The following is a 21,026-nucleotide window of genomic DNA, read 5'->3' as shown; positions in this document are numbered from 1 at the left end:
TTTAACACAAGTTTCATGGTTTACTCTTCATTTTTTGCACCCTGACAAGAAAACATCAACAGTCCCAAATTTGGAAACATAAGGAATACTTGCCACTATCTGGTCCTCACTTGCAGTGGACACACTACTGTCATCAAAGTAGTACCATTTTCCATCATCCTTATTTTTTGCAAAAGCAGTATCTAGGACAAAAAAGTACAATGTCTCAGGACTTTGTATCTTCATAGATGTAATACAATCTGTTACTAGAGTATGTTACTGTCAAACACTTAATATTTAACTAACTAAACCTCATTATCACTATTAAACATATTTAACACTATCTTTTTTGAGCAAAGAGAGCTTAATCACTAACATTTCCATTCTAAAGACAATGTTACTGAAAAGAACAGTTAAAATACAATCTGTCAGTCATTCTTCCTCTCTGCTTTCAAGGAGAAGCACAATGAACAAAAATACAGACAAGCAAGACAAAACCAGTTTTAAGAGTACAGTAGCTCTTATGTTTTCTCTTTTCACAATATGCATAACTAGAAGTATAAAAGAACCTACACTTACTCTTGAAAGCTCATTGCATACAGATTTTTGTGTTAAAATACTTGTGAAAGCATTTCAAGGTAACAAAAAAAGTTGTCCCATAACCACTAAAAACCACCATTGATTCAAAGTGATCAGTACTTCAATCAAAATCAACGTGGAAAGAAAGCTGACATCTAGAATGATGACACTTGAAATCAACTTACAGTGCCCTCCTCCCATTCCTCCATAGTGGTTGGAGACAGCAATCAAGTTGTAGCGGCAAGGCCCTGCATTGGGATTAATAAGGAACTCTGACATGTCCAAGTCACTGTTAAAAAAACAAAACAAAACAACATAAAACAACAAAACCCAACCAAAAGTCAGTCACGTTAGTAGCATTTTTAACCACTTCAGTTTGGTGGTCTTGGAGCCCCTTACTTTGTATTCCCTAGAAAAATACACCACACTACTCTGCCAGAGCATCTCTTCTACTCCGTGAGAAGTAGAACAGGAACCAGCAGTCTTCCCTATTTTTCTATTATTATTATTTTGCCAAGTTTGTACTTTTAACCCAGAAGCATTTTGTCATTAGTTTAGTGGATCCTCTCATGGAAGCTGAGAACAAACCCATTTTATGTAATTGCTGTATTAAACACATGCCCTAGTCATGCTTTTACACTTCTAGCATCAAAATATTTGGATTTCTTACTTTATTGGAAAGTCAACCAATGTATCCAACTTGTCCCTCATGTATCTGCTGTAGGAAAAGCGCTTTAGATGAACTACCAGTACGGGGGGCAGTGACCACAAGTCCAACTTCTTAGTAGCTTGCTGATGTTCTTTACAGTTTGGACAATACCTAAAAGGAAAAAAAAAATCAATTTTAAGTAAGTGTAGTCCATATGTATGTTAAAACACATTACTACAGAGAAAGTCAGAAACATGGGAGGAACTGAATGAGCAAACACCACACACTTTTCATCTTCCCTTACTAATGCCATAGATACCCCTTCCAGTTTAAAATGTGCAAGTGTGATCCCAATGAAGCTCAGCATAATTTTAAACACAGAAGTAGCATCCCCCAGTACTGGATTCTCATCTCCTATATCCCTTGATCAGATCCCTGTATCCTTAGTTAAAACACAGCATTCTTGTATTTTATAAAAAAAAGATTTAGTGTTATGAAACTAACCATAAAAAAAAGCCAAAAGTAACAGACAACTGTGGTTCTTTCAAGTTTCAGTTTCCAAATTCATCCATCCCCCACCCCATCTCATCTACTATCCAAAACCAGGTAACAGTGACTAAGGGAACCTGGAAAAACTCGTTACTAGAAACTTCCCTTCTTAGTAGGCAAGTATTAAACAGGCTGTGACTAGAAATTTCTGTTCCCTGCAATGCATACTTGAATCTTCCAGCCACTATGGCTCAGGGAGGAAGATAAGTAAGAATGAATGGAAGCAACTCTTACGTGAAGTAGTCTATGCATATTCTACACTCTGGCATCTAACAAGTAAAAATCTAGGGGGGGGGGAAGAGATGAGCCCTAATTAAAAGGCTGCACAAGTGTCTTTAAATAGCAACATCAGATAATCACAAGAAATTAGGAAAACCATAAGGGCAGGCTGAAATTAAAAGTGTGTTTTCCCAATTGGCTTAGAATATGTAGAATACTAACAGAGCTGGGCTAGGGATGATGAACTCCCGTAAATTAGACTTGTGACAACCTAACAAATGAAGAAAAATGTGATTAATGACCTCTGGTGAGATGCAGTAGCAGGTGCTTGACTTCTACTGTTGTATTGTGTAGTTCAAATACTCTGCTTAAAATGTGCTGCAAAAATGGAAGCACTTCACCATACCTGAGTTATATGGTATCTCAAACAGTCTATCCAGTGTTGTATAAACTAGCAAACCCAGAAAAAAAAAAAATGAGATTTTGTAAGTTAGCTCCCTACCCTGCACAAATATAGGGGAAACTCTGCTGACAATGTTTGGAGATCTCCAAAACTTTTAGGTATCTGTAGAAGAAAAACTGGCAGATTCTCTTTTCAAATTTAATTCTGAGCTTAAAGGTGTCAATGAAAGATTGTTATCTGCTAGAAAACTCCTGGAAAGAAAGGATCTTATGGGAACATACTATAATTATGAATACTCAGATATGATTCCAAATTATAAATTTGGAAGAATCATGAATCCAAGTCTCTGCCAAAAACCTAATGGCTAGAACATGAATTTCAGGTGTTCTGTTGACTACAGACATCCCCCATCCCATAACCCTGCTGTATAAGCACGTTCCTATTTCATATATCAATGCAAGGCAAGGTATGTGTTTGCATAAAGAAACTACAGTATGCACCAACCTCTCTCATCTCAGAAAGGAGTACTTTTTTAAACTACTGCAAACAATTTGTCACAGTATTATTCATTCACTGTCCATCGCAGTCCACAGACTAGAGCATCTTATGTATTGACCCTTCCTTCTAACTGTGAATGCATGAAATGTGTTCCTTACAATACGATCTTCTGCACATGGTAAAAATTTTGGTTAAGTAATGGATCAAAACAGAAAACATTTTGAGAATTTTCAACTATGTTTGAAATACCAAGATTCAAAATACCATTAATAAATCAATTATGTATCTCTATGTTCAAGTGTGGTTTTGATTAATTTTGAGAAATACACCACAGAACATAATTTTAATTTTTTGTGCTTACCATGGGTCTTCAGCACCTAGTTTTTCCTTTGTTGTGAACAGCTCAATGCAATCTTTTAATTTCACAAAAGGCTTTTTGGGAGGCTTATATTCCACACTTTCATGTTTTTCAAAATCCTAAAGAGAAGTATTTCTTGAGTTAAGAGAACAAATGAAACAAAACTCATTTTAGTGATGTCGTCTTACTATAAACAGTAACTACAAAGCTCCTATATATGGAAAAACTGATCAGACACCATTCAAGCAAAAAGTTTCCACAGCTTCAGATTTACTTTCCAGTTCATAAGCCTCAGATTTGCTAAATACCTGGATGTATATATGAAGTTTATTTATGACAACATATTACTAAGAATAACGTGAAAAAGAGATATATTTACTTCTTCTTTTGAAGATTTACAATCTCTTACATCACACTAATTAAGTTGCATTTTTTACATTTAATTTTTATTTGTGCTGGAAAAGGGGCAACATAAACAGCTTACCTCTGCTGCACTATCATCAAAATATCTCTTCTTCAATTCAGGATCCCAATCCAAAGCAAGGAAAGATCTTTCTAAGATTAAAAAAAAAATGTTTTCTCTTAATATTACTTCTTGCTTTACATGAAACTGTATTAACTTTGGGCAAACACTCTTCAAAATAAATTAAACAATGCTATAATGAATTTAATACAAAAAACTGAAGCACATAAAAATTCTGCATTTCCAAAAGTCAATTGCAATAAAAAATTAATTATTTATACAGAATTTACCATTTAAAAAAAAAATATATCAAACAGCACACGGAGAAAATTAAACATGGGAATCAGAAAAGAGTATCAGAACCAAATGTTGCCCAGTCTGTTCCCCGTGACTTACCATCAAGCCTAGGTTGCCTATCATCAAATCTAATATGCCTGGTGTCATCTTTGATGTAGTTTATGTCAGTATTGCCTAAATTATTGAACTGGAATGTAAACAATCGCTTTTTGTGTCCCGTGAGTGGTTGACCTTTGCAAGTATCCTCAGTACATAATCCATTTTCAGAGTCATTGTCACCTCCAACTGAGTCTTCCGACTGGCTGTTTTCATTCTCTGAGGGAAGTTCCTGATCCTGGCTGGATTCATCATCTTGCTCGTCTGTCTCCATTTCACCTAAAGCAATCGAAGAATAAAGACAAAGAAATGAGACAGAATGACAATAACTGAAAGACACTAGAGACTTAACTTGCACTTCAAATTCAACACCCAATACTAAACAAGTTTAGATATCCCAGTCTTACTTGGAGATCCTTCTTCATGTATTCCATTTGGGCCATTACCATTGATACCATGGTCCTTACAGCAATGCAGAGAACCTTCAGTGTCTTCACTCTCAGTACATGTTTTTACATATCGGCTAAATATAACAAGCGAAAGCAACAGTTACAAACAACAGATTGTTAAATAATTTACATTGTTCAAACTGGTAATTAAATTGTTACCGCAACTCCTTGCTAGTGCACTGTATTTCTGCACTCCTTTCTGATTTACTCTGAATTACCAGTTTTATTGCGAAACAATAAGCAACATTTCCTATGTGTTACAAGCACATAGGAAAACCTGCTCATATGTAACTGTACGTTTTTGCCAGGTACTTGGCCCAAGACAACCTGATTCTTGGTCTCAGTCTCTGTTTGTCCAGAAATAATTTCTTTAACTGTTTGTTAACCATATCACAGAGAAAGTTACATCAACAGAAAAAGAAGCATAAACTTAAACTGGAGGTTATGTAATTCTAATTTTTTCTATATAATGACACTAATTCTAGTCTAGTTTCAGAAAGTGTCTACAATGTACTTTTGCAACATAAATTCATATATAAGCTTGAGCAGTAGATACAGGAGGTATAACCATACCAGAATCACTGGAAAACATTTCCACTTTACCAAGACCTAATAAACAGCTAAGCATACAAGAGAATTATTTAACAATACAGACTGACTCTCTACCATCTTCTCAAATACTTTTTGGATGAGGTCATGCTAACAAAAAATCAAATTAAAATCCACAATAATGGCTAAAATTTTGTATCTAATATTTAACAGAAAGCAAATAAAAGTACTCAAATCTAATCAGTTTGTTAGCACGTGAAAGTAAGTGCCTTTTGATTCCAACTATTAGCATTATTCTTAAAAAAATCGTTTTTCTTTAAACGATAAACTTACCACATTCTTAGCAGCAGCAGGTTATACAGTTTATCTTCAGTATTGTTTCTAGGCACTGCTATGAGAAAAGGTTGACCAAATAGTAAAGAACCACTATGGCTGTAGCTAGTGTGCCTGCACTTTTCCCTTAAACAAACAGGAATTATGACTTGTTCTGTATCTTCTGTTCTATTGATAGCAATTTCAAATCTAGAAGAAAAACAATCAAAAATACAAAGAACAATGGTCATGGAAAAGGCTACAAAGGGGAAAAATAAAAAAATATTCCCCCTCAGTTTCATCTTTATCTGGTGTCTAGGTTTTAATCTTTTGCAAATAACTAAACAAATTGCAAAGAGACATGAAACGTGTTATCTACACTTACACATAAATGTCATCACGTTCCATAATACTACTTAGATTTTCATCCATGCCAAATATCCTGTGGAACCTGTGATTGTATATATCAGTAACAATCATCTGAAAAGATAATGGAGTACACATCGTTAAATCAGGCTAATACACATTAAAATATTCATTGTTGTGCTTTATATAATAGATCACTCTTACCTTATCTGCAGCAACACCAGACAAAGCTGACAATGCTGTGCAAAGATCCAATATATTTCCAATTTTGGGAACAACTACTTTGTACTAAAAAGTAAAATACAGTTTTAATTTCTAAAGAGAACAAATATACATGAGGAAAAAACCCAAACAACACATGTTCAGCAAGTTTCACATATTTCTTTCATGTTTTTGAAACTTAAGGTGTAAACTATGTAAAACAACTAACACAATTCCAAAAGCTGCTTAAACTGTAGTTATCTGCACTTTACTCTACAAATACACACACACACACACACTGAATACTCCATTTATTAGTTTATACAATGCCTGTTTTCATGTTACTTTACTTTCTCCATAAGAAGACTAACTGTACAAATTACTTAAGATTTTGCATTTCAACAGTACCTACTTATTTAAGCATTTAAATAGTATGCATGCTGTTGAAAAGATTATTAAATTTGGAATACAACACAAGTTGTTTATAAAGTATTCCTAGGAAAAAAACCAATGGCAGGCAATAGATTCTCATTTCACACGCAGAGAGAGAACCTGAAGATGAAAAGTCAAAGAAACCTCTCTGTGGCTTCCCTTAGTGCAGTGCATCTGCAGTTTGTAATAAAACTCCACACAGAACTCTTACCTGTTATTTCCATAATAAAGACAGGATTAATTAGAAATAATGTATTATAACTTTGAATAGCATGCTATATCCTTAAGTTTTATAATCATTTAGACTCACAAAAACTCTACTGAACCTGTACTCTACCCAAACTATTAAACATCACAACATCATGAGTCATGTTCAACTACTTCAGTAGTTTTCAACTACTTTGTGTCCCCTGTGCAACTACTACGTGTCCTCTATTTTCACAATTAATTTTCTAGCATGTTCATCTCTCATTAGTTAACACATGTCCCTTCACCTTTGAATTCTGCAACTCACATTGCCTTCGAGAATGCTTTCCCACTTTCCTTCTTATGGTATTGATTCCAGGTGTTAGAGCCTTTCTGGATGCCTGCATAACTGCCTGTGTCGTATTTACTTCACCTATCCTCACTTACCCTCTAAGGTACAGCTAGAGCCATTTAATCATGACTGAGTTATGATAACCTTATGCACATTTTTTAAAGACATTCTAAGGTGTTTAATATCATCCCCTTCCTAAAAAATGGCAAAAGAGATACTCTTCACAAGGAAATCTCATCTGAAATTTTTTCTTTTGACTATTAGGTGAGAGCACAGAAGAATTCAGAACTACCTAATATATTTAGTCATGGCATTTTTTTGCACCACTTACTACAAATATTTGCCTTTTGTGATTAAGAAACCAGGAAATTAAGTCTTATGGATTAAGTGTGTAAGTATTTTTTATAACCATAAAAATTCATTATAGCAGCACTCAAAAAATTATGTCAGCATACATTTTAAAGATTAGGAAGACTTATTAATACAACCATACAGAAATTACCAATTCTTTCTTGAAACTCTACAAGGTATGTACAGTCTTCCTCAGGTATGTATAGTCTTCCCCACTTTCCTAAGTGAGACTTCAGAACACACACCAGAAAACTACAGCCTGCTGGATTTGCTTATCAATTTGCACTGTGTAAAGGAACTTGGGTTCATTGTTAATGCCTCATATATCAGGGTGCTTGTACATAAATTAAGCCACTTACCTGCATAGGCTTTGCAAGTGGATCCATTCTAACTAAATAAACTTCCAAAGTGCGTTCTTTTTTCATAGGTAATGGAAGTGTCAAGTAACAAAAGGGATCAAAAGTTACAGATATCTTAGCACATTCAGGACAAACTAGGGTAGATTTAAAAAGGCCATGAAATATATCTACAATGATGGAATCATTTCTCTTTAAATGGTTTTCCCAGGCTTCTTCAGCAACCACCTGTAAATAAAGCATGATCTGGGTTATGACAAAGTAGTAGGAAATGAATAGTGAGAATTATTAGTAAAAGTCCTTGACAGAACATTCTCAGTAACCACCTAAACACAGACATGTCACTCCAAAGGACCTGTAAGGAATGTTACTACTGTCAGGTTCGCAGGTTAAAAGATGTATGCTTTTCCCAGGATAGAGATTCTGTCAGCGGTATTACATAGTCTGAGAGTGACTTTTCAAGTAGCTTGGGGAAAGACAAAAGCAGATAAACCTAAAAATTCCATCTGCATTAATTCGTACTCATAACAAAAGAAGAGTTTCCCTAAAGTAGGAGTACTGGAGAGAGACATAATGCTGCATACTCCAGATATAAAAGAACGACAGAATGAGAATTGTTTTTCCAACTGAACTCAGCACTGAATTAACAAAAAGTCCTAATGAAGTCTTAAAAGGGCCTTAACATCCTCCCATTGCCACTCATTATCTCAAAAATAAACAGAAATTTACACAGGTTCTCAAGATCTCAATTTTAAGGTCTTGTCCTATTTTCTGAAACGTCTTCCAGAAAAAGCCCCACATAATCAGTTTCCCAACCTTCCAATGCATAATCACATAGCAGTATCTTATAACATACAGCTTTGACTAAAATGATCAGCTCCAAAACCCCTACCTTGTCTGGTCTCCCATCCGCATCCTTTAACTGAATGTAAGGCTTTTTCCTAATTCTATTCAAATCCTCATGTAAACCATCCAAGAGAAAAGCCAGTAGCTCTTGACAATCTTGTTGCTGATAACCAGAAAACTGTGGTGCAAATCGTCCCACTTGTGTCTAAAAAAAATAAATGCAAATACTTCTGGTACCTTAATTGTTAGAAAGAGTAGATAATTCTGAGATGCTACAGCAGCACATCAAAAAGGTAAAACTTACAGTTATAAAAGGTAAGCTTTTCAATGGAGACAGGAAGTAAAAATTAATTCTCAAAGACCAAAGCACAAGGAAAGGTGACACTGAAATATACATCCAAGTGTTTTAATGAATGGACTGCATACTGATGAATAGTACTTCAAATTCTTTTTGCATATTTCTCTAAGTTTTGCATACTTAGAAGTACAAAACCGAAACTGACAATGTATATTCAATGTAATTTCCCTACTGACCTTGAATGCTCTTGGGGTAACATAGCTGTATTTTCCTGACCACATTTGCTTGATAAGCTCAGCATAAGATTTTGCTATTTCACCTCGCATTCCTAAAGGATTGTCAAAATTCAGCTCTTCTTGGTATTTATCATTGAGGAAGTACTCTGTTAGAGGAGGTGTGTTGCTCAGACACTGCAAACAAAAATACAGACTTTTTAGAACAGTGATTTGAATTAGTTCTAAACAAAGAACGTTTGAATTTTGTTAAAGCAGCCATGAACTGTAATGTCTAGTACCTGCAAGGAAGACAGAAAAAACCCCAAACGATCTTTTCCAGAAACAAATAATGGTTTCAAACCAAGACTGGCTGCAGCTGTCATTACAAATGATGCACAGATATCTGTCAAGAGCTTTACTTCAAAATTTATAAAACCAACCAATCATAGCATGACAATATAATTTGTATCAAGATTTAAAACAAACAAAAGAAGGCGTTTCTTGAGACATGAATGGCTTTATGAAACTTGTTGCTGGAAGTTGTAATATGTGCACAAAGAGGAGAGTACATATGTACTTGGAAGAGAGAACCAACAGGGCTTATTAACTCAAATTATACCATATTCAGAGCAACATTTGAAAAAAAAGCTTTATTTTGGCAGGCGAGAGGTGAGGATGCTTTCCCTTTTCCTTCTTTATGTTAATATCAGCTTATGGATGCTGTTGGAGACAGCAATCTGTGCTAGAGGGACTAGACTCTGAATCACAGTGCTGTAGCCCTTCCTATGTTCTTTTAAATTTTGTGATGCTGTTTAGAGCCAAAATTGGTCCAAGGAAAGCAAGGACCTTGTTTTAGATTGAAATAATCACTTATCCTCTGTACAAGCTGGACTCTTCTCTCAGCATTTGGAGACAGCAGGATGTAATTACTGAAGTACAATTTACAATTTCACTTTGAATTTTTGTGTGCTACTCTTCACACTCCTTTAGACACAAACGTTTCTATGACTCAGGAATTATCTCCATGCCACGCCTTAGCATATATTCTTAAGAGTTTGTTCATTAAACATTGTAAGCTTTTCTGCATTTGTTCCTTTATTAAAAGATTTGAAGAAAGGTCAAGTATTTCACCAGTCTCATCTGCTTCTGTGCAAACAAGGGGAAGAGCTCCTCTTATGCTATTACATAAGATACAAGAATTAGCCTGGAAGAATTGCAACTTTACCGAGTGGGGCAAAAAAAGTTATTCCTATGTCTGCCTATCATACCTGTGCAATATTACAAAGCAAAACCAGTCACATGTTGTAGAGAGCTGAGTTTCATGCCTATATTAAACTCCTTCCTTTCTCCTCCTCCTCCTCACCTAAAGCTTTCAGGATCTGTCAACACTGCAAAAAAAAATTCCTGGTATTACAGACCCTTTTAAGGCATTGAGGGTTGAAGAAACCATTTTTCTCTTGCTATATGGCAAAGAGCTTTTACTTCCAGTAGTGGTGATCCCAACTCCCCCTACCTCACAGATCTGTACTGTCTTCTGGATTATTTTTTGGCTGGTTTAGGAGATGAAATCAGTTCAACTGTTCAGCTTAGTGTGAGGAATGTCCAACACAAGGAACTCAATAATACGAAATAGTATATTTTTCTACATGTCTTTCTGTTAGTCAAGCACTATACAATGTGCTGACAATGTGGATTCCACAAAAAAAAAATTCATCTGTTTCTGGTTTCCACCTGATAAACTGGTTTTGTCACTTTCTCAGAATATTAATTAATATTTGTAGTGTAAGTCAGGAAGATTACTACAGATAACTTCCCTTTTTCCTTTAACAATTTCCACATTACAACATAAAATGACACTGATGGTTGTATTTGAATGCACAAATGTCTATCTCAACACAGCAAGTTTTGAGGCACAGAGCTGATATATTTTTCTAAAATATCAGATATCAAAACTTTTAAAAGAGTAGCTGCTAAAGGAGCTAATAAATTGGCCACATACCCATTGATCTTTTCCATGTAACTGACAAAGCTAAACAATTACAAACATGTTTATTACTCTTTGAAAAGACTGACAATGGAGAATTATTTGAGATCATGATTAAAGTCACAGGAAAAAAAGCATTCAGAATCCAATTTGAAAGGAAGCCTACATTCTTATTTTCTCATGTGATATGTTGTCGGTTATCAAGGAAGCCTTATAGAAAGTGTATTAGAACCAAGACAATCTACTGGACAGTAAAGTGATCAGATTTATGTGTCCTGTTCAACCCAGTGATTCAGGGTTTTCTGTTTGTTTCAAAACACAGACAATAAGTAAACTAAAAGTATACCGACAGATGAAGAATAATAGCAACCAAAAAAGCCAAACAAATACAGTAAAACTATGGAAAACTGTTTGTGAACTAAAGAGGTAACAGAATGGCACTTTATTTCAGATACTGCAGTCTCTACAAGTTTTCTTTAACCAACACAATTTCTGTAACATTCTCTGAACCTAAACTGGTCATCTAGTGAAAAGATCATGGGAAGTATGGAACAGAAGGTAGAAACTCCAAGAGAAAAACCACAGGAGAGAGGATCAGTCTTCAGCATGACAAGGGTTAACACTGAAATCATACTTCCATGTTACATATTAATAACTTGGATAAAAGTTAAGATGCACAGGAAAATGAAAAAAAAAAATTCAGTGTTATGTATAAATACACATATATATATATACATCTCAATGCTGTAGTCTCACTGAAATACTGTATACAATACTAGCCTATGATAATGTTAGCAAGTCTACCTGTCCTATGAAACCCTCACAGAGGGGGAAATATAGTAATAAAAATAGTCACATCACACTCTTCTAAATCCATGTAATTTAAGTATGGAATGATTCTGATATAAAAGTTTGCACAGACTTAATTGATGAAAAAGAAAATGAATGAAGAAAGACAGCCACCAAGACAGTCAGTGGCCTGCAAGCACTTGCCCTGTGACAAAAGGCTGAAGCACCAGGGCTTGTTCAGGCTGCAGAAGAGACTGTTTGAGTGAGGTCCATGAGTGGCCTTCTAGTACCTATAGAAAGTTAAGGGGAAGATGGAACCAGGCTCTTCACGGTGTCACATATTAGGAAGAAAAGAAACAATGGGCAGCAGTTGAAACATGAAAGGTTAAGAATATAAGGAAAAAAGTTTTCACTGTAAGAACAGTCAAGCAGTGGAACTAAGAGGCTCTACCTTCTTGGGAGATATTCAAGATCCAAGTGGATAAAGCCCTGGTCAACCTGTTCTGACCTCAGAGCCAACCTTCCTTTGAGCAGGAGGTTGCACCAAAAACCTCCTGAAGTTCCACGAATCATCCTATAATCCTAAGGGAACAACGAAATATCTCTTCACATCCCATATGGAGTATTACACAAAAATAATGATAAATTTCCAAAATAAAGAAAACATCTCTACCTATCATGCCAGCAAACGGGGGAAATGAGAAGGAGACACTAGGATCATGAACTGAGATACTGAAAATTGAATATTCCTTTAAGTGTCCTGGTTTTTCAACTTCAGGTGCTACTTATTAAGAATTTTATGCAAGGAACATCGAAATTTTGTATTTCAGCTTTCTAATAAAAGACCAAGAACTGCCAGACTAAAAGGAAGATCCAAGTCACAGGAGAAGGAGTGATTTACTTTACATGTGTCTATCCTACTTTTTTCTGTTCACCATCAGACATGGCAAAAAGCGCTCAGTTAATACATTCCTTAACCCAAACTCCACATGCCTACAGCAACTGAAACAGAGCAACAGAAACATAACAATTTCAGAGATTGGTGAAACATGCCAACTTTGTCTAGATAAACTCACAGCCGTAAGTAACCATAAAGAGAGTATTATTCAGCTTTCTGAAGAAAGAAAACTTCTGAAATACCCATTGCAAAGCTTGTTCAGAAGTCAGGTGTATATAATCACACTGATGGAAAAAAGCCATAAAAATGTTGGAAAAAACCGAATGTTTTAAATAAAAACATTTACTTTCTTTCTTCTCCCATTTTTTTAATCACAAAACAAAAATTTTGGAACTCTCAGGTTTTCACTGTAGAAGAGAAAAAAACCATTTCCACAGAGCTCTAATATGTAATAACCCAGCAAAATAGGAAAGTAATACTTGGAAAACATCCACAGGTGGCAGCACAGCAATGTTTAACGAGACTCATTTTTTCTAATGAGTGAATGTGAATGAAATATCTGCTTGCAAAGTATTTTTTTAATATGGGTTCAAGCATTTGCAATAGTAGCTATTTCATAAAAGCCACAAGCTCCCTTTTGTCTTTCCTGTTTTATTTCATGGTCATATCTGCAAAAGCAGACATTTAGGCCTAATTAGTAAAAAACAAGCCTTAGGTGTTTGCACTGAAATAAAATAAATACATGGAATACTGCCTTCAAAAGAATCTGAAAAAAACTATACAAAAGTTCCAATACAACCAAAATAAGAAAACTGAATTACTGCTTTTTTAAAAATTAAGGAACAGTGGTAAAAGAACAGCACTTGGGAGATATACAGTGGTATTTTAACCTTCTTGGCCGTACTCTTATTCAGCTTGCAGCCGTCTGTAATCCCACTGAGATCTTACCCATCTCTTCTTCACTGTACTCTAGTTGTCCTGAGCTTTTTAACACTGAAAAACCCTACCTGGAAGGGCAAAGGTCTCTTTACAATAATCACTTAGAAGGATAACGGGGCAAGCCTAACCTTATCTATAGGCTGAAGAACTAATAAAGAACTTGCAACAAAATTTAAGACATTGCCAGGACTTTCACATTTCTACTTAGTATGTTTACAGGGCAAGAACCTTCACACAAGTTTGTCAGACTAAGGAGACGAAGCTGTGTGAAGAACCTATCCCTATTCTTCAAGGAACACTGATAATAGCTCTGATGCAAACCATCTTCACTGTACATGAGACAAGACCAAAGAGAAGCTGTGTGAGAAATGCTGTGGTTTCTGAAGCAGAAATGGCTCTTATGTGAACTCTCAGGGGCCTCAGTGCTCCCTGGAAAGCCCAGAGAGCTGAGAAAAGTGGCAATCAGCTGGTCTGTTGAAGGAAGCTGCACTGATCACACTCAGCACCAACTGAACGGAAGGGATCAAAGCAAAGCTTTTGGTATTAATGGAAATGAAACTACTTCAGAGTCCCATACTCTACAATAAACTATTTTGTTTAAAGAAAACAGATTTACCCTGATAAACAGCCCTGTGCTAGCACAATTGTGAAGGAATACACTTTAGGAAGATAAGTAAGCTGAAGCAGGTGACCAAAGCAGATCAGAAAATCACAGATTAGTTGAGGCTGGAAGGCATCTGCAGACTCTCTGGTCCAACCCACTTGCTCAAAGACAGGTCACCTAGAGCAAGTTGCTTGGGACTTTGATCAGTGAGGTTTTAAGCATCTTCAAGGATGGAGGCTTCAGTTTCCCTGAAAACCCTATTCCACTGTTTGATAAACCCCATTTTAGAATAAAGTTTCCTATATTTCAGAATTGCATGTGCTTCAGTTTGTGCCCATTGCCTCTTCTCCTTTCAGTGGGCACCACTAAGGAAAGTTTGGCTCAGTTTTCTTTACTTTTCTCCCCCAGGTACTTCCAAAAAATGGTAAAAATCACTCTGGAGCCTTCTCTTCTTCAGGCTGAATAGCCCCAGTGGTCTGCCTCTCCACATAGGTGAGCTGTTGCAATTCTTGATCACCTGTGTGGTCTCTCACCAGACTTGCTCCAGTATATCCCTATCTCTGGGGAGCCCAGAAGTGAACTCAGAACTCTGGGGGTGTCTCTCCAGTGCTAAGTGGAAGGAAAGGATCACCTCTTTCAGCCTACTGGCAATACTCTTCTTAGTGCAGCCCAGGATGCTGTTGTCTGCCTTGGCCACAGGAACACACTGCTGGCTCATGTTTAGCTTTTTGTCCAGCAGGATCCTGGGTGCTTCTCTGCCAAGCTGCTTTCTATCCAGACACTGACCCCTTAGCCCAGTGTGTACTGGTTCCTGGGGTTGTTTCTCCCCAGGCACAGGGCTTTGCATTTCCTTTAATTGAACTTCATGAGGTTCCAGCCCGCTGAGGTCCCTCTGAATGGCAGCACAGCCATCTGGTATAGCTGTGCCTCACTGCAGATTTGTGTGATCTCTAATCTTGCTGAGGGTGTGTCCTGCTCCATCATCCAGGTTAATGCCTACAGCACTCAATATGACCAAGCAGAATTCCCTATTTTGCCATCCACATACTATCTGAGCCCATCTTTTTATTGCTTCCAAGATTAAGACAGGTCAAAACATGTTCAGAGTGCTTTGGCCATAGGCATTACAGCCAGAATAATCCAGTGTTACTTTGATAAAAGTAGGAGGTGAAATTAATAGCAAATTAGAACAGTGAAATGCATGCTTTCTGTGTAACTGAAAAAAGATGCAAGTGGTGGTAAGAGGAAGAATGCAGCCTGTGAGACCTTAGTGTGTTAAGAACACATCATACTTCCACTAAAAAGCGCTTCCATGGATTTCTTAGATAACATTAAACTCTGAACAGTACTTTCTTTGAGAGATAATTTCCATCTCCTTGCTAAGAAAGCCACCAAATAATGCATTTGAAAAAACACACCTTCAAGGACATATTAAAGGTACCATGCCAAACTCAAAGCTGCACTGCTCAATAAACACCTCATTTTCTTACCAGAGCACTGTCTTGGTAATCAGCAAACCTGTATTTATTAATTTACACTACAGTTTCTCAGAACTTAGTTGAACAATTAATTCTCTAGATGTAACTGAAAAGCAATGAAGTCAAAGCTGATATAATTTCTAATGCAGATGTCAGAATTAAATCTGTTTAACACAATGGGATTATGATGTGACCTGTAGCAAGTTTGTTATGCTGTGTAACACTCCTAAGGCAACAACCCATGCTTAGAATTCTCAGCTAAAAGGTTACTTTTGAATTACATATACACAAATTCATGTATACCAGTTCAATTAAGGTTTGGATAAGTAATTAAAATTGTCCTTACTTAATCAGTATAGCTTGATGAACAATGTAGAATCATAAAAAAAAAATTCACTATGTAGCAAGAATATTCTTTGAATTCAACTTTTAAAAGATAATTCTGGTTGACGTACTAGACAAAAACATACTCTTTTCTTCCTTTACAACAGCATAATGACGCAATTCAGTAATCAAGAGAGGTTACGCGTAGAATTTTTATTTAGAATGGACACCGCAAAATGTGTGTCATTCCCCCTTTCAGTTCAGCCATCTTTTGTGTAGCATACTAAAAAAAAATTTAATTACTTCCTGCACTGTTCAACTTCTCTTCAAGTATCCTACAAAAACACTTTAAGAAATAAGAATAAGTTTAATTTTATAGATGCTTTATATCAGTAAGTATGGAATAAGCATGGAATGAATAACCCTATATATCAGGTGGGGGCTAACTGTCTAGAAAGCAGCTATATGACCCAGGGGTCCTTTTCTGTGGAAATGTGATCCCGCTGTTCACCCTCATCGGAAAGGTATCCAGCTGCAAACTGGGCAGTATTAGCAACTGCAGTCAGAGGCAAAGGAGAGAAATCCTCGCCTCCATTTGGAACCTGTGAGACTGCTGCAGGAGCACTGTCCTGTTTAGGGCTACCCAGCGTAAGAAAGAGCAGAGAAGGGACACCAACATGGTCAAGGGGCTGGAGAACAATATACATGGAAAGGCAGAGCTATATGCATTAGTTTGACCTGAAGAAGACAAGATTAAGTAAGGGGAGAGCTTATAGCTCTCTGCAGCTACCTAACAGGAGGCTACAGAAAAGTAAGGCCAAATTATTCACTGCTTCTTAACACAAAGAAAGGATAGAAAAATCTATACACACTATGAAACTCTGGAACATTTCTTCTTTTGAACGAATTTCAACAACTTCATAAACCTAGCTTACAAATGTACCTGAAATTCCTTTTTTACCCAAACAAGCTAAAGAAGGAATGCAACATTTGGGTCGTGTTGTTTTTTTTTTTGTTTTTAATTTTACCCAAAGAGATCACAAACATAAACCAGGAACCCTTGTAATGACCAAGGAGGAAACGAGGGTAACAACTCTGCACCATGCTTGGTTAAGATCTATCATTTTCATACTCAGGAAAATATGTGAACAAGAACTTAAATACACATAAGAGTTTTTTTACAAAAGGCTGCTCCGATGACAAAAAGCGAGTTTGAGAACTAAACAAAGCCAAATGAAACTCCTAGTTCTGATCATTAACCATTCTACAACTGCAGCTTCCATTTAAAATTAAAACACTAAGGTTTCTTCATCTTGGTAGAGTAATAGTAGATATACTAGTATTTCTCTTGCATTCATAGCAAAGACACAAGCTGTGACATTCCTGTAAAATACCTCATCCATGAAACAGCAGCTATTCAGAGAGTAAAGGTCAAAGGAAAATATTTTCCACAGTTCCTGCATGTTAACCTGTACGCTAAAAGTACATAATGAGTCAGAAATAAAGGCCCAGTAATCTATCAGTCATATACTTTTTGACACTCTTTTTGGTACTACAACTGCTACTCAAGTGCATTTCAATAGGAAAAGGCAGGTTTTGTGACATATGTGCACGGCAATTATTACAAAAAGCAAAGAATCCCACTTAAAGAGTTCACTCATGTAGAACACTGGTCAAACCTCCTTCTGACATTGATCATTATGAACGCAGCTACGTAAATCAACTTTTAAAGTATTCCAATAAAGATGCATTATTTCCTCACTTTTAATCCTATCCCACTACTTAGCAGGATCTCTAACTATTAGTTTTGAAATATGACAAAATAAAACAAGATACTATTTTCAACTAATAAGACTAGCTGATTTTATTTTAAAGTACATACCTGAATTGCTGAATTCATGAAACATGTATTCCCCAAGTTACTCAGGCCACACAGGCCTGGCTGCTCATTGTGTCTTCCTGGCTCTGAATAATCATAATTCTTATAAGCAGTATATGACGGGAGACAATAGTTTGAATTTTTCACACTGTAAGAAAACAAGACATCTTTCACAATGTAAACATGTACTCTCTAGTACTTTAAAACATACAAGTACTTTATAAACTTAAATGATTAAAAATGTTAAACTAACTTCTGTGTACAAGTAAAGATTTAAAACACTTAACTTTTGTAATAACATTAATGTCAATTTAAAAGTCACCTGTGCAAACAACCAAAATCAAACATACTGCAGTAACTGCAATTATTACATCCCTACCCCTTTTTAATAGGAGCAGCTTCACAGCTTACTCTATTCTTCATTGCTCCATCATATTTAATACACTCAGACTTTAGACACCACCAGCAGCAATCAATCATTTACATTCCTTTTGCATCCTGCTACTGCAAGAGTGAGGTCGGTGGGAATGGGAATGCAGAGTTACAGGTGAAAGCTGAGATTTCCAAGGCCACTGTGGCATAGCTGCTTCACTGCATCAGACAGTCTATTTATAGCTTCCCTGCTAGGACAGCACAATCCAGCATGCAAATGCAGAAAAGCCTTGAGAGGTAAAGGAATGCGCAAAATGCCTTGCAACAACTTCAATATAAATCTATGATGTATCTGTTTGGAGAAACTGGAGAAGACTGAAATAGGTAAAATGATAGTATTTAAAACAATTTGTTTCCAGATGAAATACAAAAGTGTCAAATATAAACTAACCCTCAAAACCGTCAAGCAAGCATATCTGAGAACACTAGAAAGGCAAATAAGAGATGTTCTGTAATATGTTAGAGAAAACCAAGCAACCACAAAGGTTTAACCTTTTCAGGCACTGATTGTAATGAAATCTGTGAGACAGCAGCTTTGGCTAAAGTTCAGTATTTCTGCAGCTACTAAGCATCATTCACATTAAACGCAACATGAACAAAAATTTGAAAGTCAGTTGCTAAGAATAAGGAAAAATATGCACTGCAAAGAATCAATCCTGATAAATGAGATTTACAGTTGCAAAGTCTGAGAATGCAAGTGCCCAATGGTTACACTCCAGCCATTACTCCTGAACACTACCATGCTCTTTACTGAACTCCAACTGTCCCCTCAGTGCACAACTACTCACTTTTCATAAATACCTGCTGTTTAATCAAGTTATCAAAAATTTCAAACAAAAGGTGATGAAAACTTCTCCCTCTTTCAATGTCTCAGAAATTTCTGCAGTTTATAGCTCCACTGTCCATAAAGGTGCTGTTATCAAACCTTTACATCAGCTCATTTCTTTTTAATAGCTGACTTTCCTATTAGTTCTTCCCTTTTCTATACATACGCCTTTTATCTGCTCTCTGGCTTGCCCCTAAACTAGCTAAGAGGTATTGTGTTTACTGGTCATTCTCAATGAAAAAAAACCACTGTAAAGTTAATGTTCACCCACGTATGACAGATTCCCAGGAAAAATTACCTTCCATCTCCCTTTGCAGTTGCAGCCCAGCCACTGCAGTGAACTCCAATCCCCTCAAGCTGGCAAGCCTCAGTTCCCCCACGAATCAAAACCACAAGCTTGCCACTGGTGCTAATGCAACCCCCACAATATAACCAACCCAACAGTGCACAGCAGCAACAGAAATGCACACGTACAGGGTACACAAGAAGCTTCTACTTTCAGCCTTGCTTCCTTCCTACTGCTGTCCTTACCTGACTTAAAGATAACACTTTTCACACAGTTAACAAAAAAGAAATCTCTTTGAAATTTAGGAGATGTAGGGGTAATGAACTGATTGAATTTAATTCTTCTGGGGATTTTCATTCTTACTTCCCCCTCTGCAGCTTTCCCCCCCTTCACGAACTGCCAGCTTTGGAGGGACACTAGGAAGCTAAGGAAATGCAACTGGTATTTTTTGGCTGCAGTTTATTCATGTGAAAGATTTTCTCAAATTAGCTGAGTACCATGACAATAACTTAGTGCAAGATAATTGCAGTGCAGATAGATGCAGTGTGTATTTGCTCTAAGGGACAAACTGTCAGTTTACTTCTCAAAAGGGAAAGACATTTCTGAGCTCTTTCATCTCCAGTACTGGCCCACAGAAATATATTTGAGGGGTTTCGAGAATAAGGTTACCACTCATACTGTGAATCAGGTCTATTAATATATTTTTCTTTCATGGTTCTATGATATTTTATCAAAACATATCCTACAAAACACAGTGCCTACTGCATGCAGGATACTAGGAGATCTCTACAGCTCTATCAGTCTGCAAACTTTAGTTGTAAAAGAATGATTTTTATTTAAATTACATTGTTGCTTTGCTTTTTATGCTTTTGAGCTGGATGAAAAAGAAATCATTAACAGTAAACAGCAGATAGCTAGCAAGGGAAAGCAAGCAAAGATGCAAGGTAAGTCTACATGAATTTCATTCAAACAGAAATATCCTAGAAAAAGTAACTTGTGCTAACTGTGTGTCCCCAAGCCTCCAGGTGCTTTTCCTGCAAAACTTTCCCACCTTTAATGAAGGAACAATGCAGAGAAAAGCAGAGGGGTAGTACTATGATAGGCCAGTCAAGTAAGAGCAGTAACAGGAAAGAAACACTGATAGTTCTTAGAAAAAATTGCTTCACAGAAGGCGAGATTTGAAAACATGAAACCATCTTCAGACCCTTGAACAGAGTTCTTGAAATGGCAAAAATTGTAAAAGGAGGTTTCCAAATGAGATTTTATTATCTGTAAATCTATACATTTTGAATTGCATGTACTAGATCTAAAATGACTGATTTGTACTGTCTGTATGTGCCTTTAAGCATCAAAGCAGCTCTCAAATGGCAGTGATGGACCCAGAGCACTCATTGTACAGCTGGAGTTCTGGGGAGCATGGATTTTCAACAGAGAAGACTAGAAAAGCATCACTAGCTTTGGAAAAGACGTAATTTGACAGTGGAATGCCATATACCAACAGGTATGTAACACATGCTGCAAAAGGAATTTGAGTGGCAAGAAGGAGCCCAGAAAATTAGAAAGTTTGGAAGACTTACTGAGCTC

The 21,026-nt window shown here is 36.5% G+C and overlaps 1 protein-coding gene across 2 annotated transcripts in view; it reads right to left on the bottom strand.

Annotated features, from left to right (window-relative positions):
• The window catches only part of USP15 (ubiquitin specific peptidase 15), a 61,703-nt gene that overhangs the window by 2,104 nt on the left and 38,573 nt on the right, over positions 1-21,026 (bottom strand). The window contains exons 8-21 of one of the 2 annotated variants that reach the window (XM_010413630.4): positions 17,902-18,046; positions 9,025-9,198; positions 8,537-8,695; positions 7,648-7,872; positions 5,971-6,054; positions 5,786-5,880; positions 5,422-5,610; positions 4,498-4,613; positions 4,094-4,369; positions 3,719-3,789; positions 3,238-3,353; positions 1,229-1,378; positions 744-847; positions 94-182 (exon numbers count right to left, since the gene is read on the bottom strand). In XM_010413630.4, the coding sequence (XP_010411932.1) occupies positions 94-182; positions 744-847; positions 1,229-1,378; positions 3,238-3,353; positions 3,719-3,789; positions 4,094-4,369; positions 4,498-4,613; positions 5,422-5,610; positions 5,786-5,880; positions 5,971-6,054; positions 7,648-7,872; positions 8,537-8,695; positions 9,025-9,198; positions 17,902-18,046 (1,993 nt within the window). Of the gene's footprint in view, positions 1-93; positions 183-743; positions 848-1,228; positions 1,379-3,237; positions 3,370-3,718; positions 3,790-4,093; positions 4,370-4,497; positions 4,614-5,421; positions 5,611-5,785; positions 5,881-5,970; positions 6,055-7,647; positions 7,873-8,536; positions 8,696-9,024; positions 9,199-17,901; positions 18,047-21,026 lie in introns of those variants that run through there. The other variant, XM_019279856.3, reaches the window with a different exon arrangement.

This window comes from Corvus cornix, chromosome 1A (genome assembly GCF_000738735.6).
Source record: "Corvus cornix cornix isolate S_Up_H32 chromosome 1A, ASM73873v5, whole genome shotgun sequence".
Taxonomy (NCBI): domain Eukaryota; kingdom Metazoa; phylum Chordata; class Aves; order Passeriformes; family Corvidae; genus Corvus; species Corvus cornix.
This window is presented reverse-complemented; position numbering and strand designations above follow the sequence as displayed.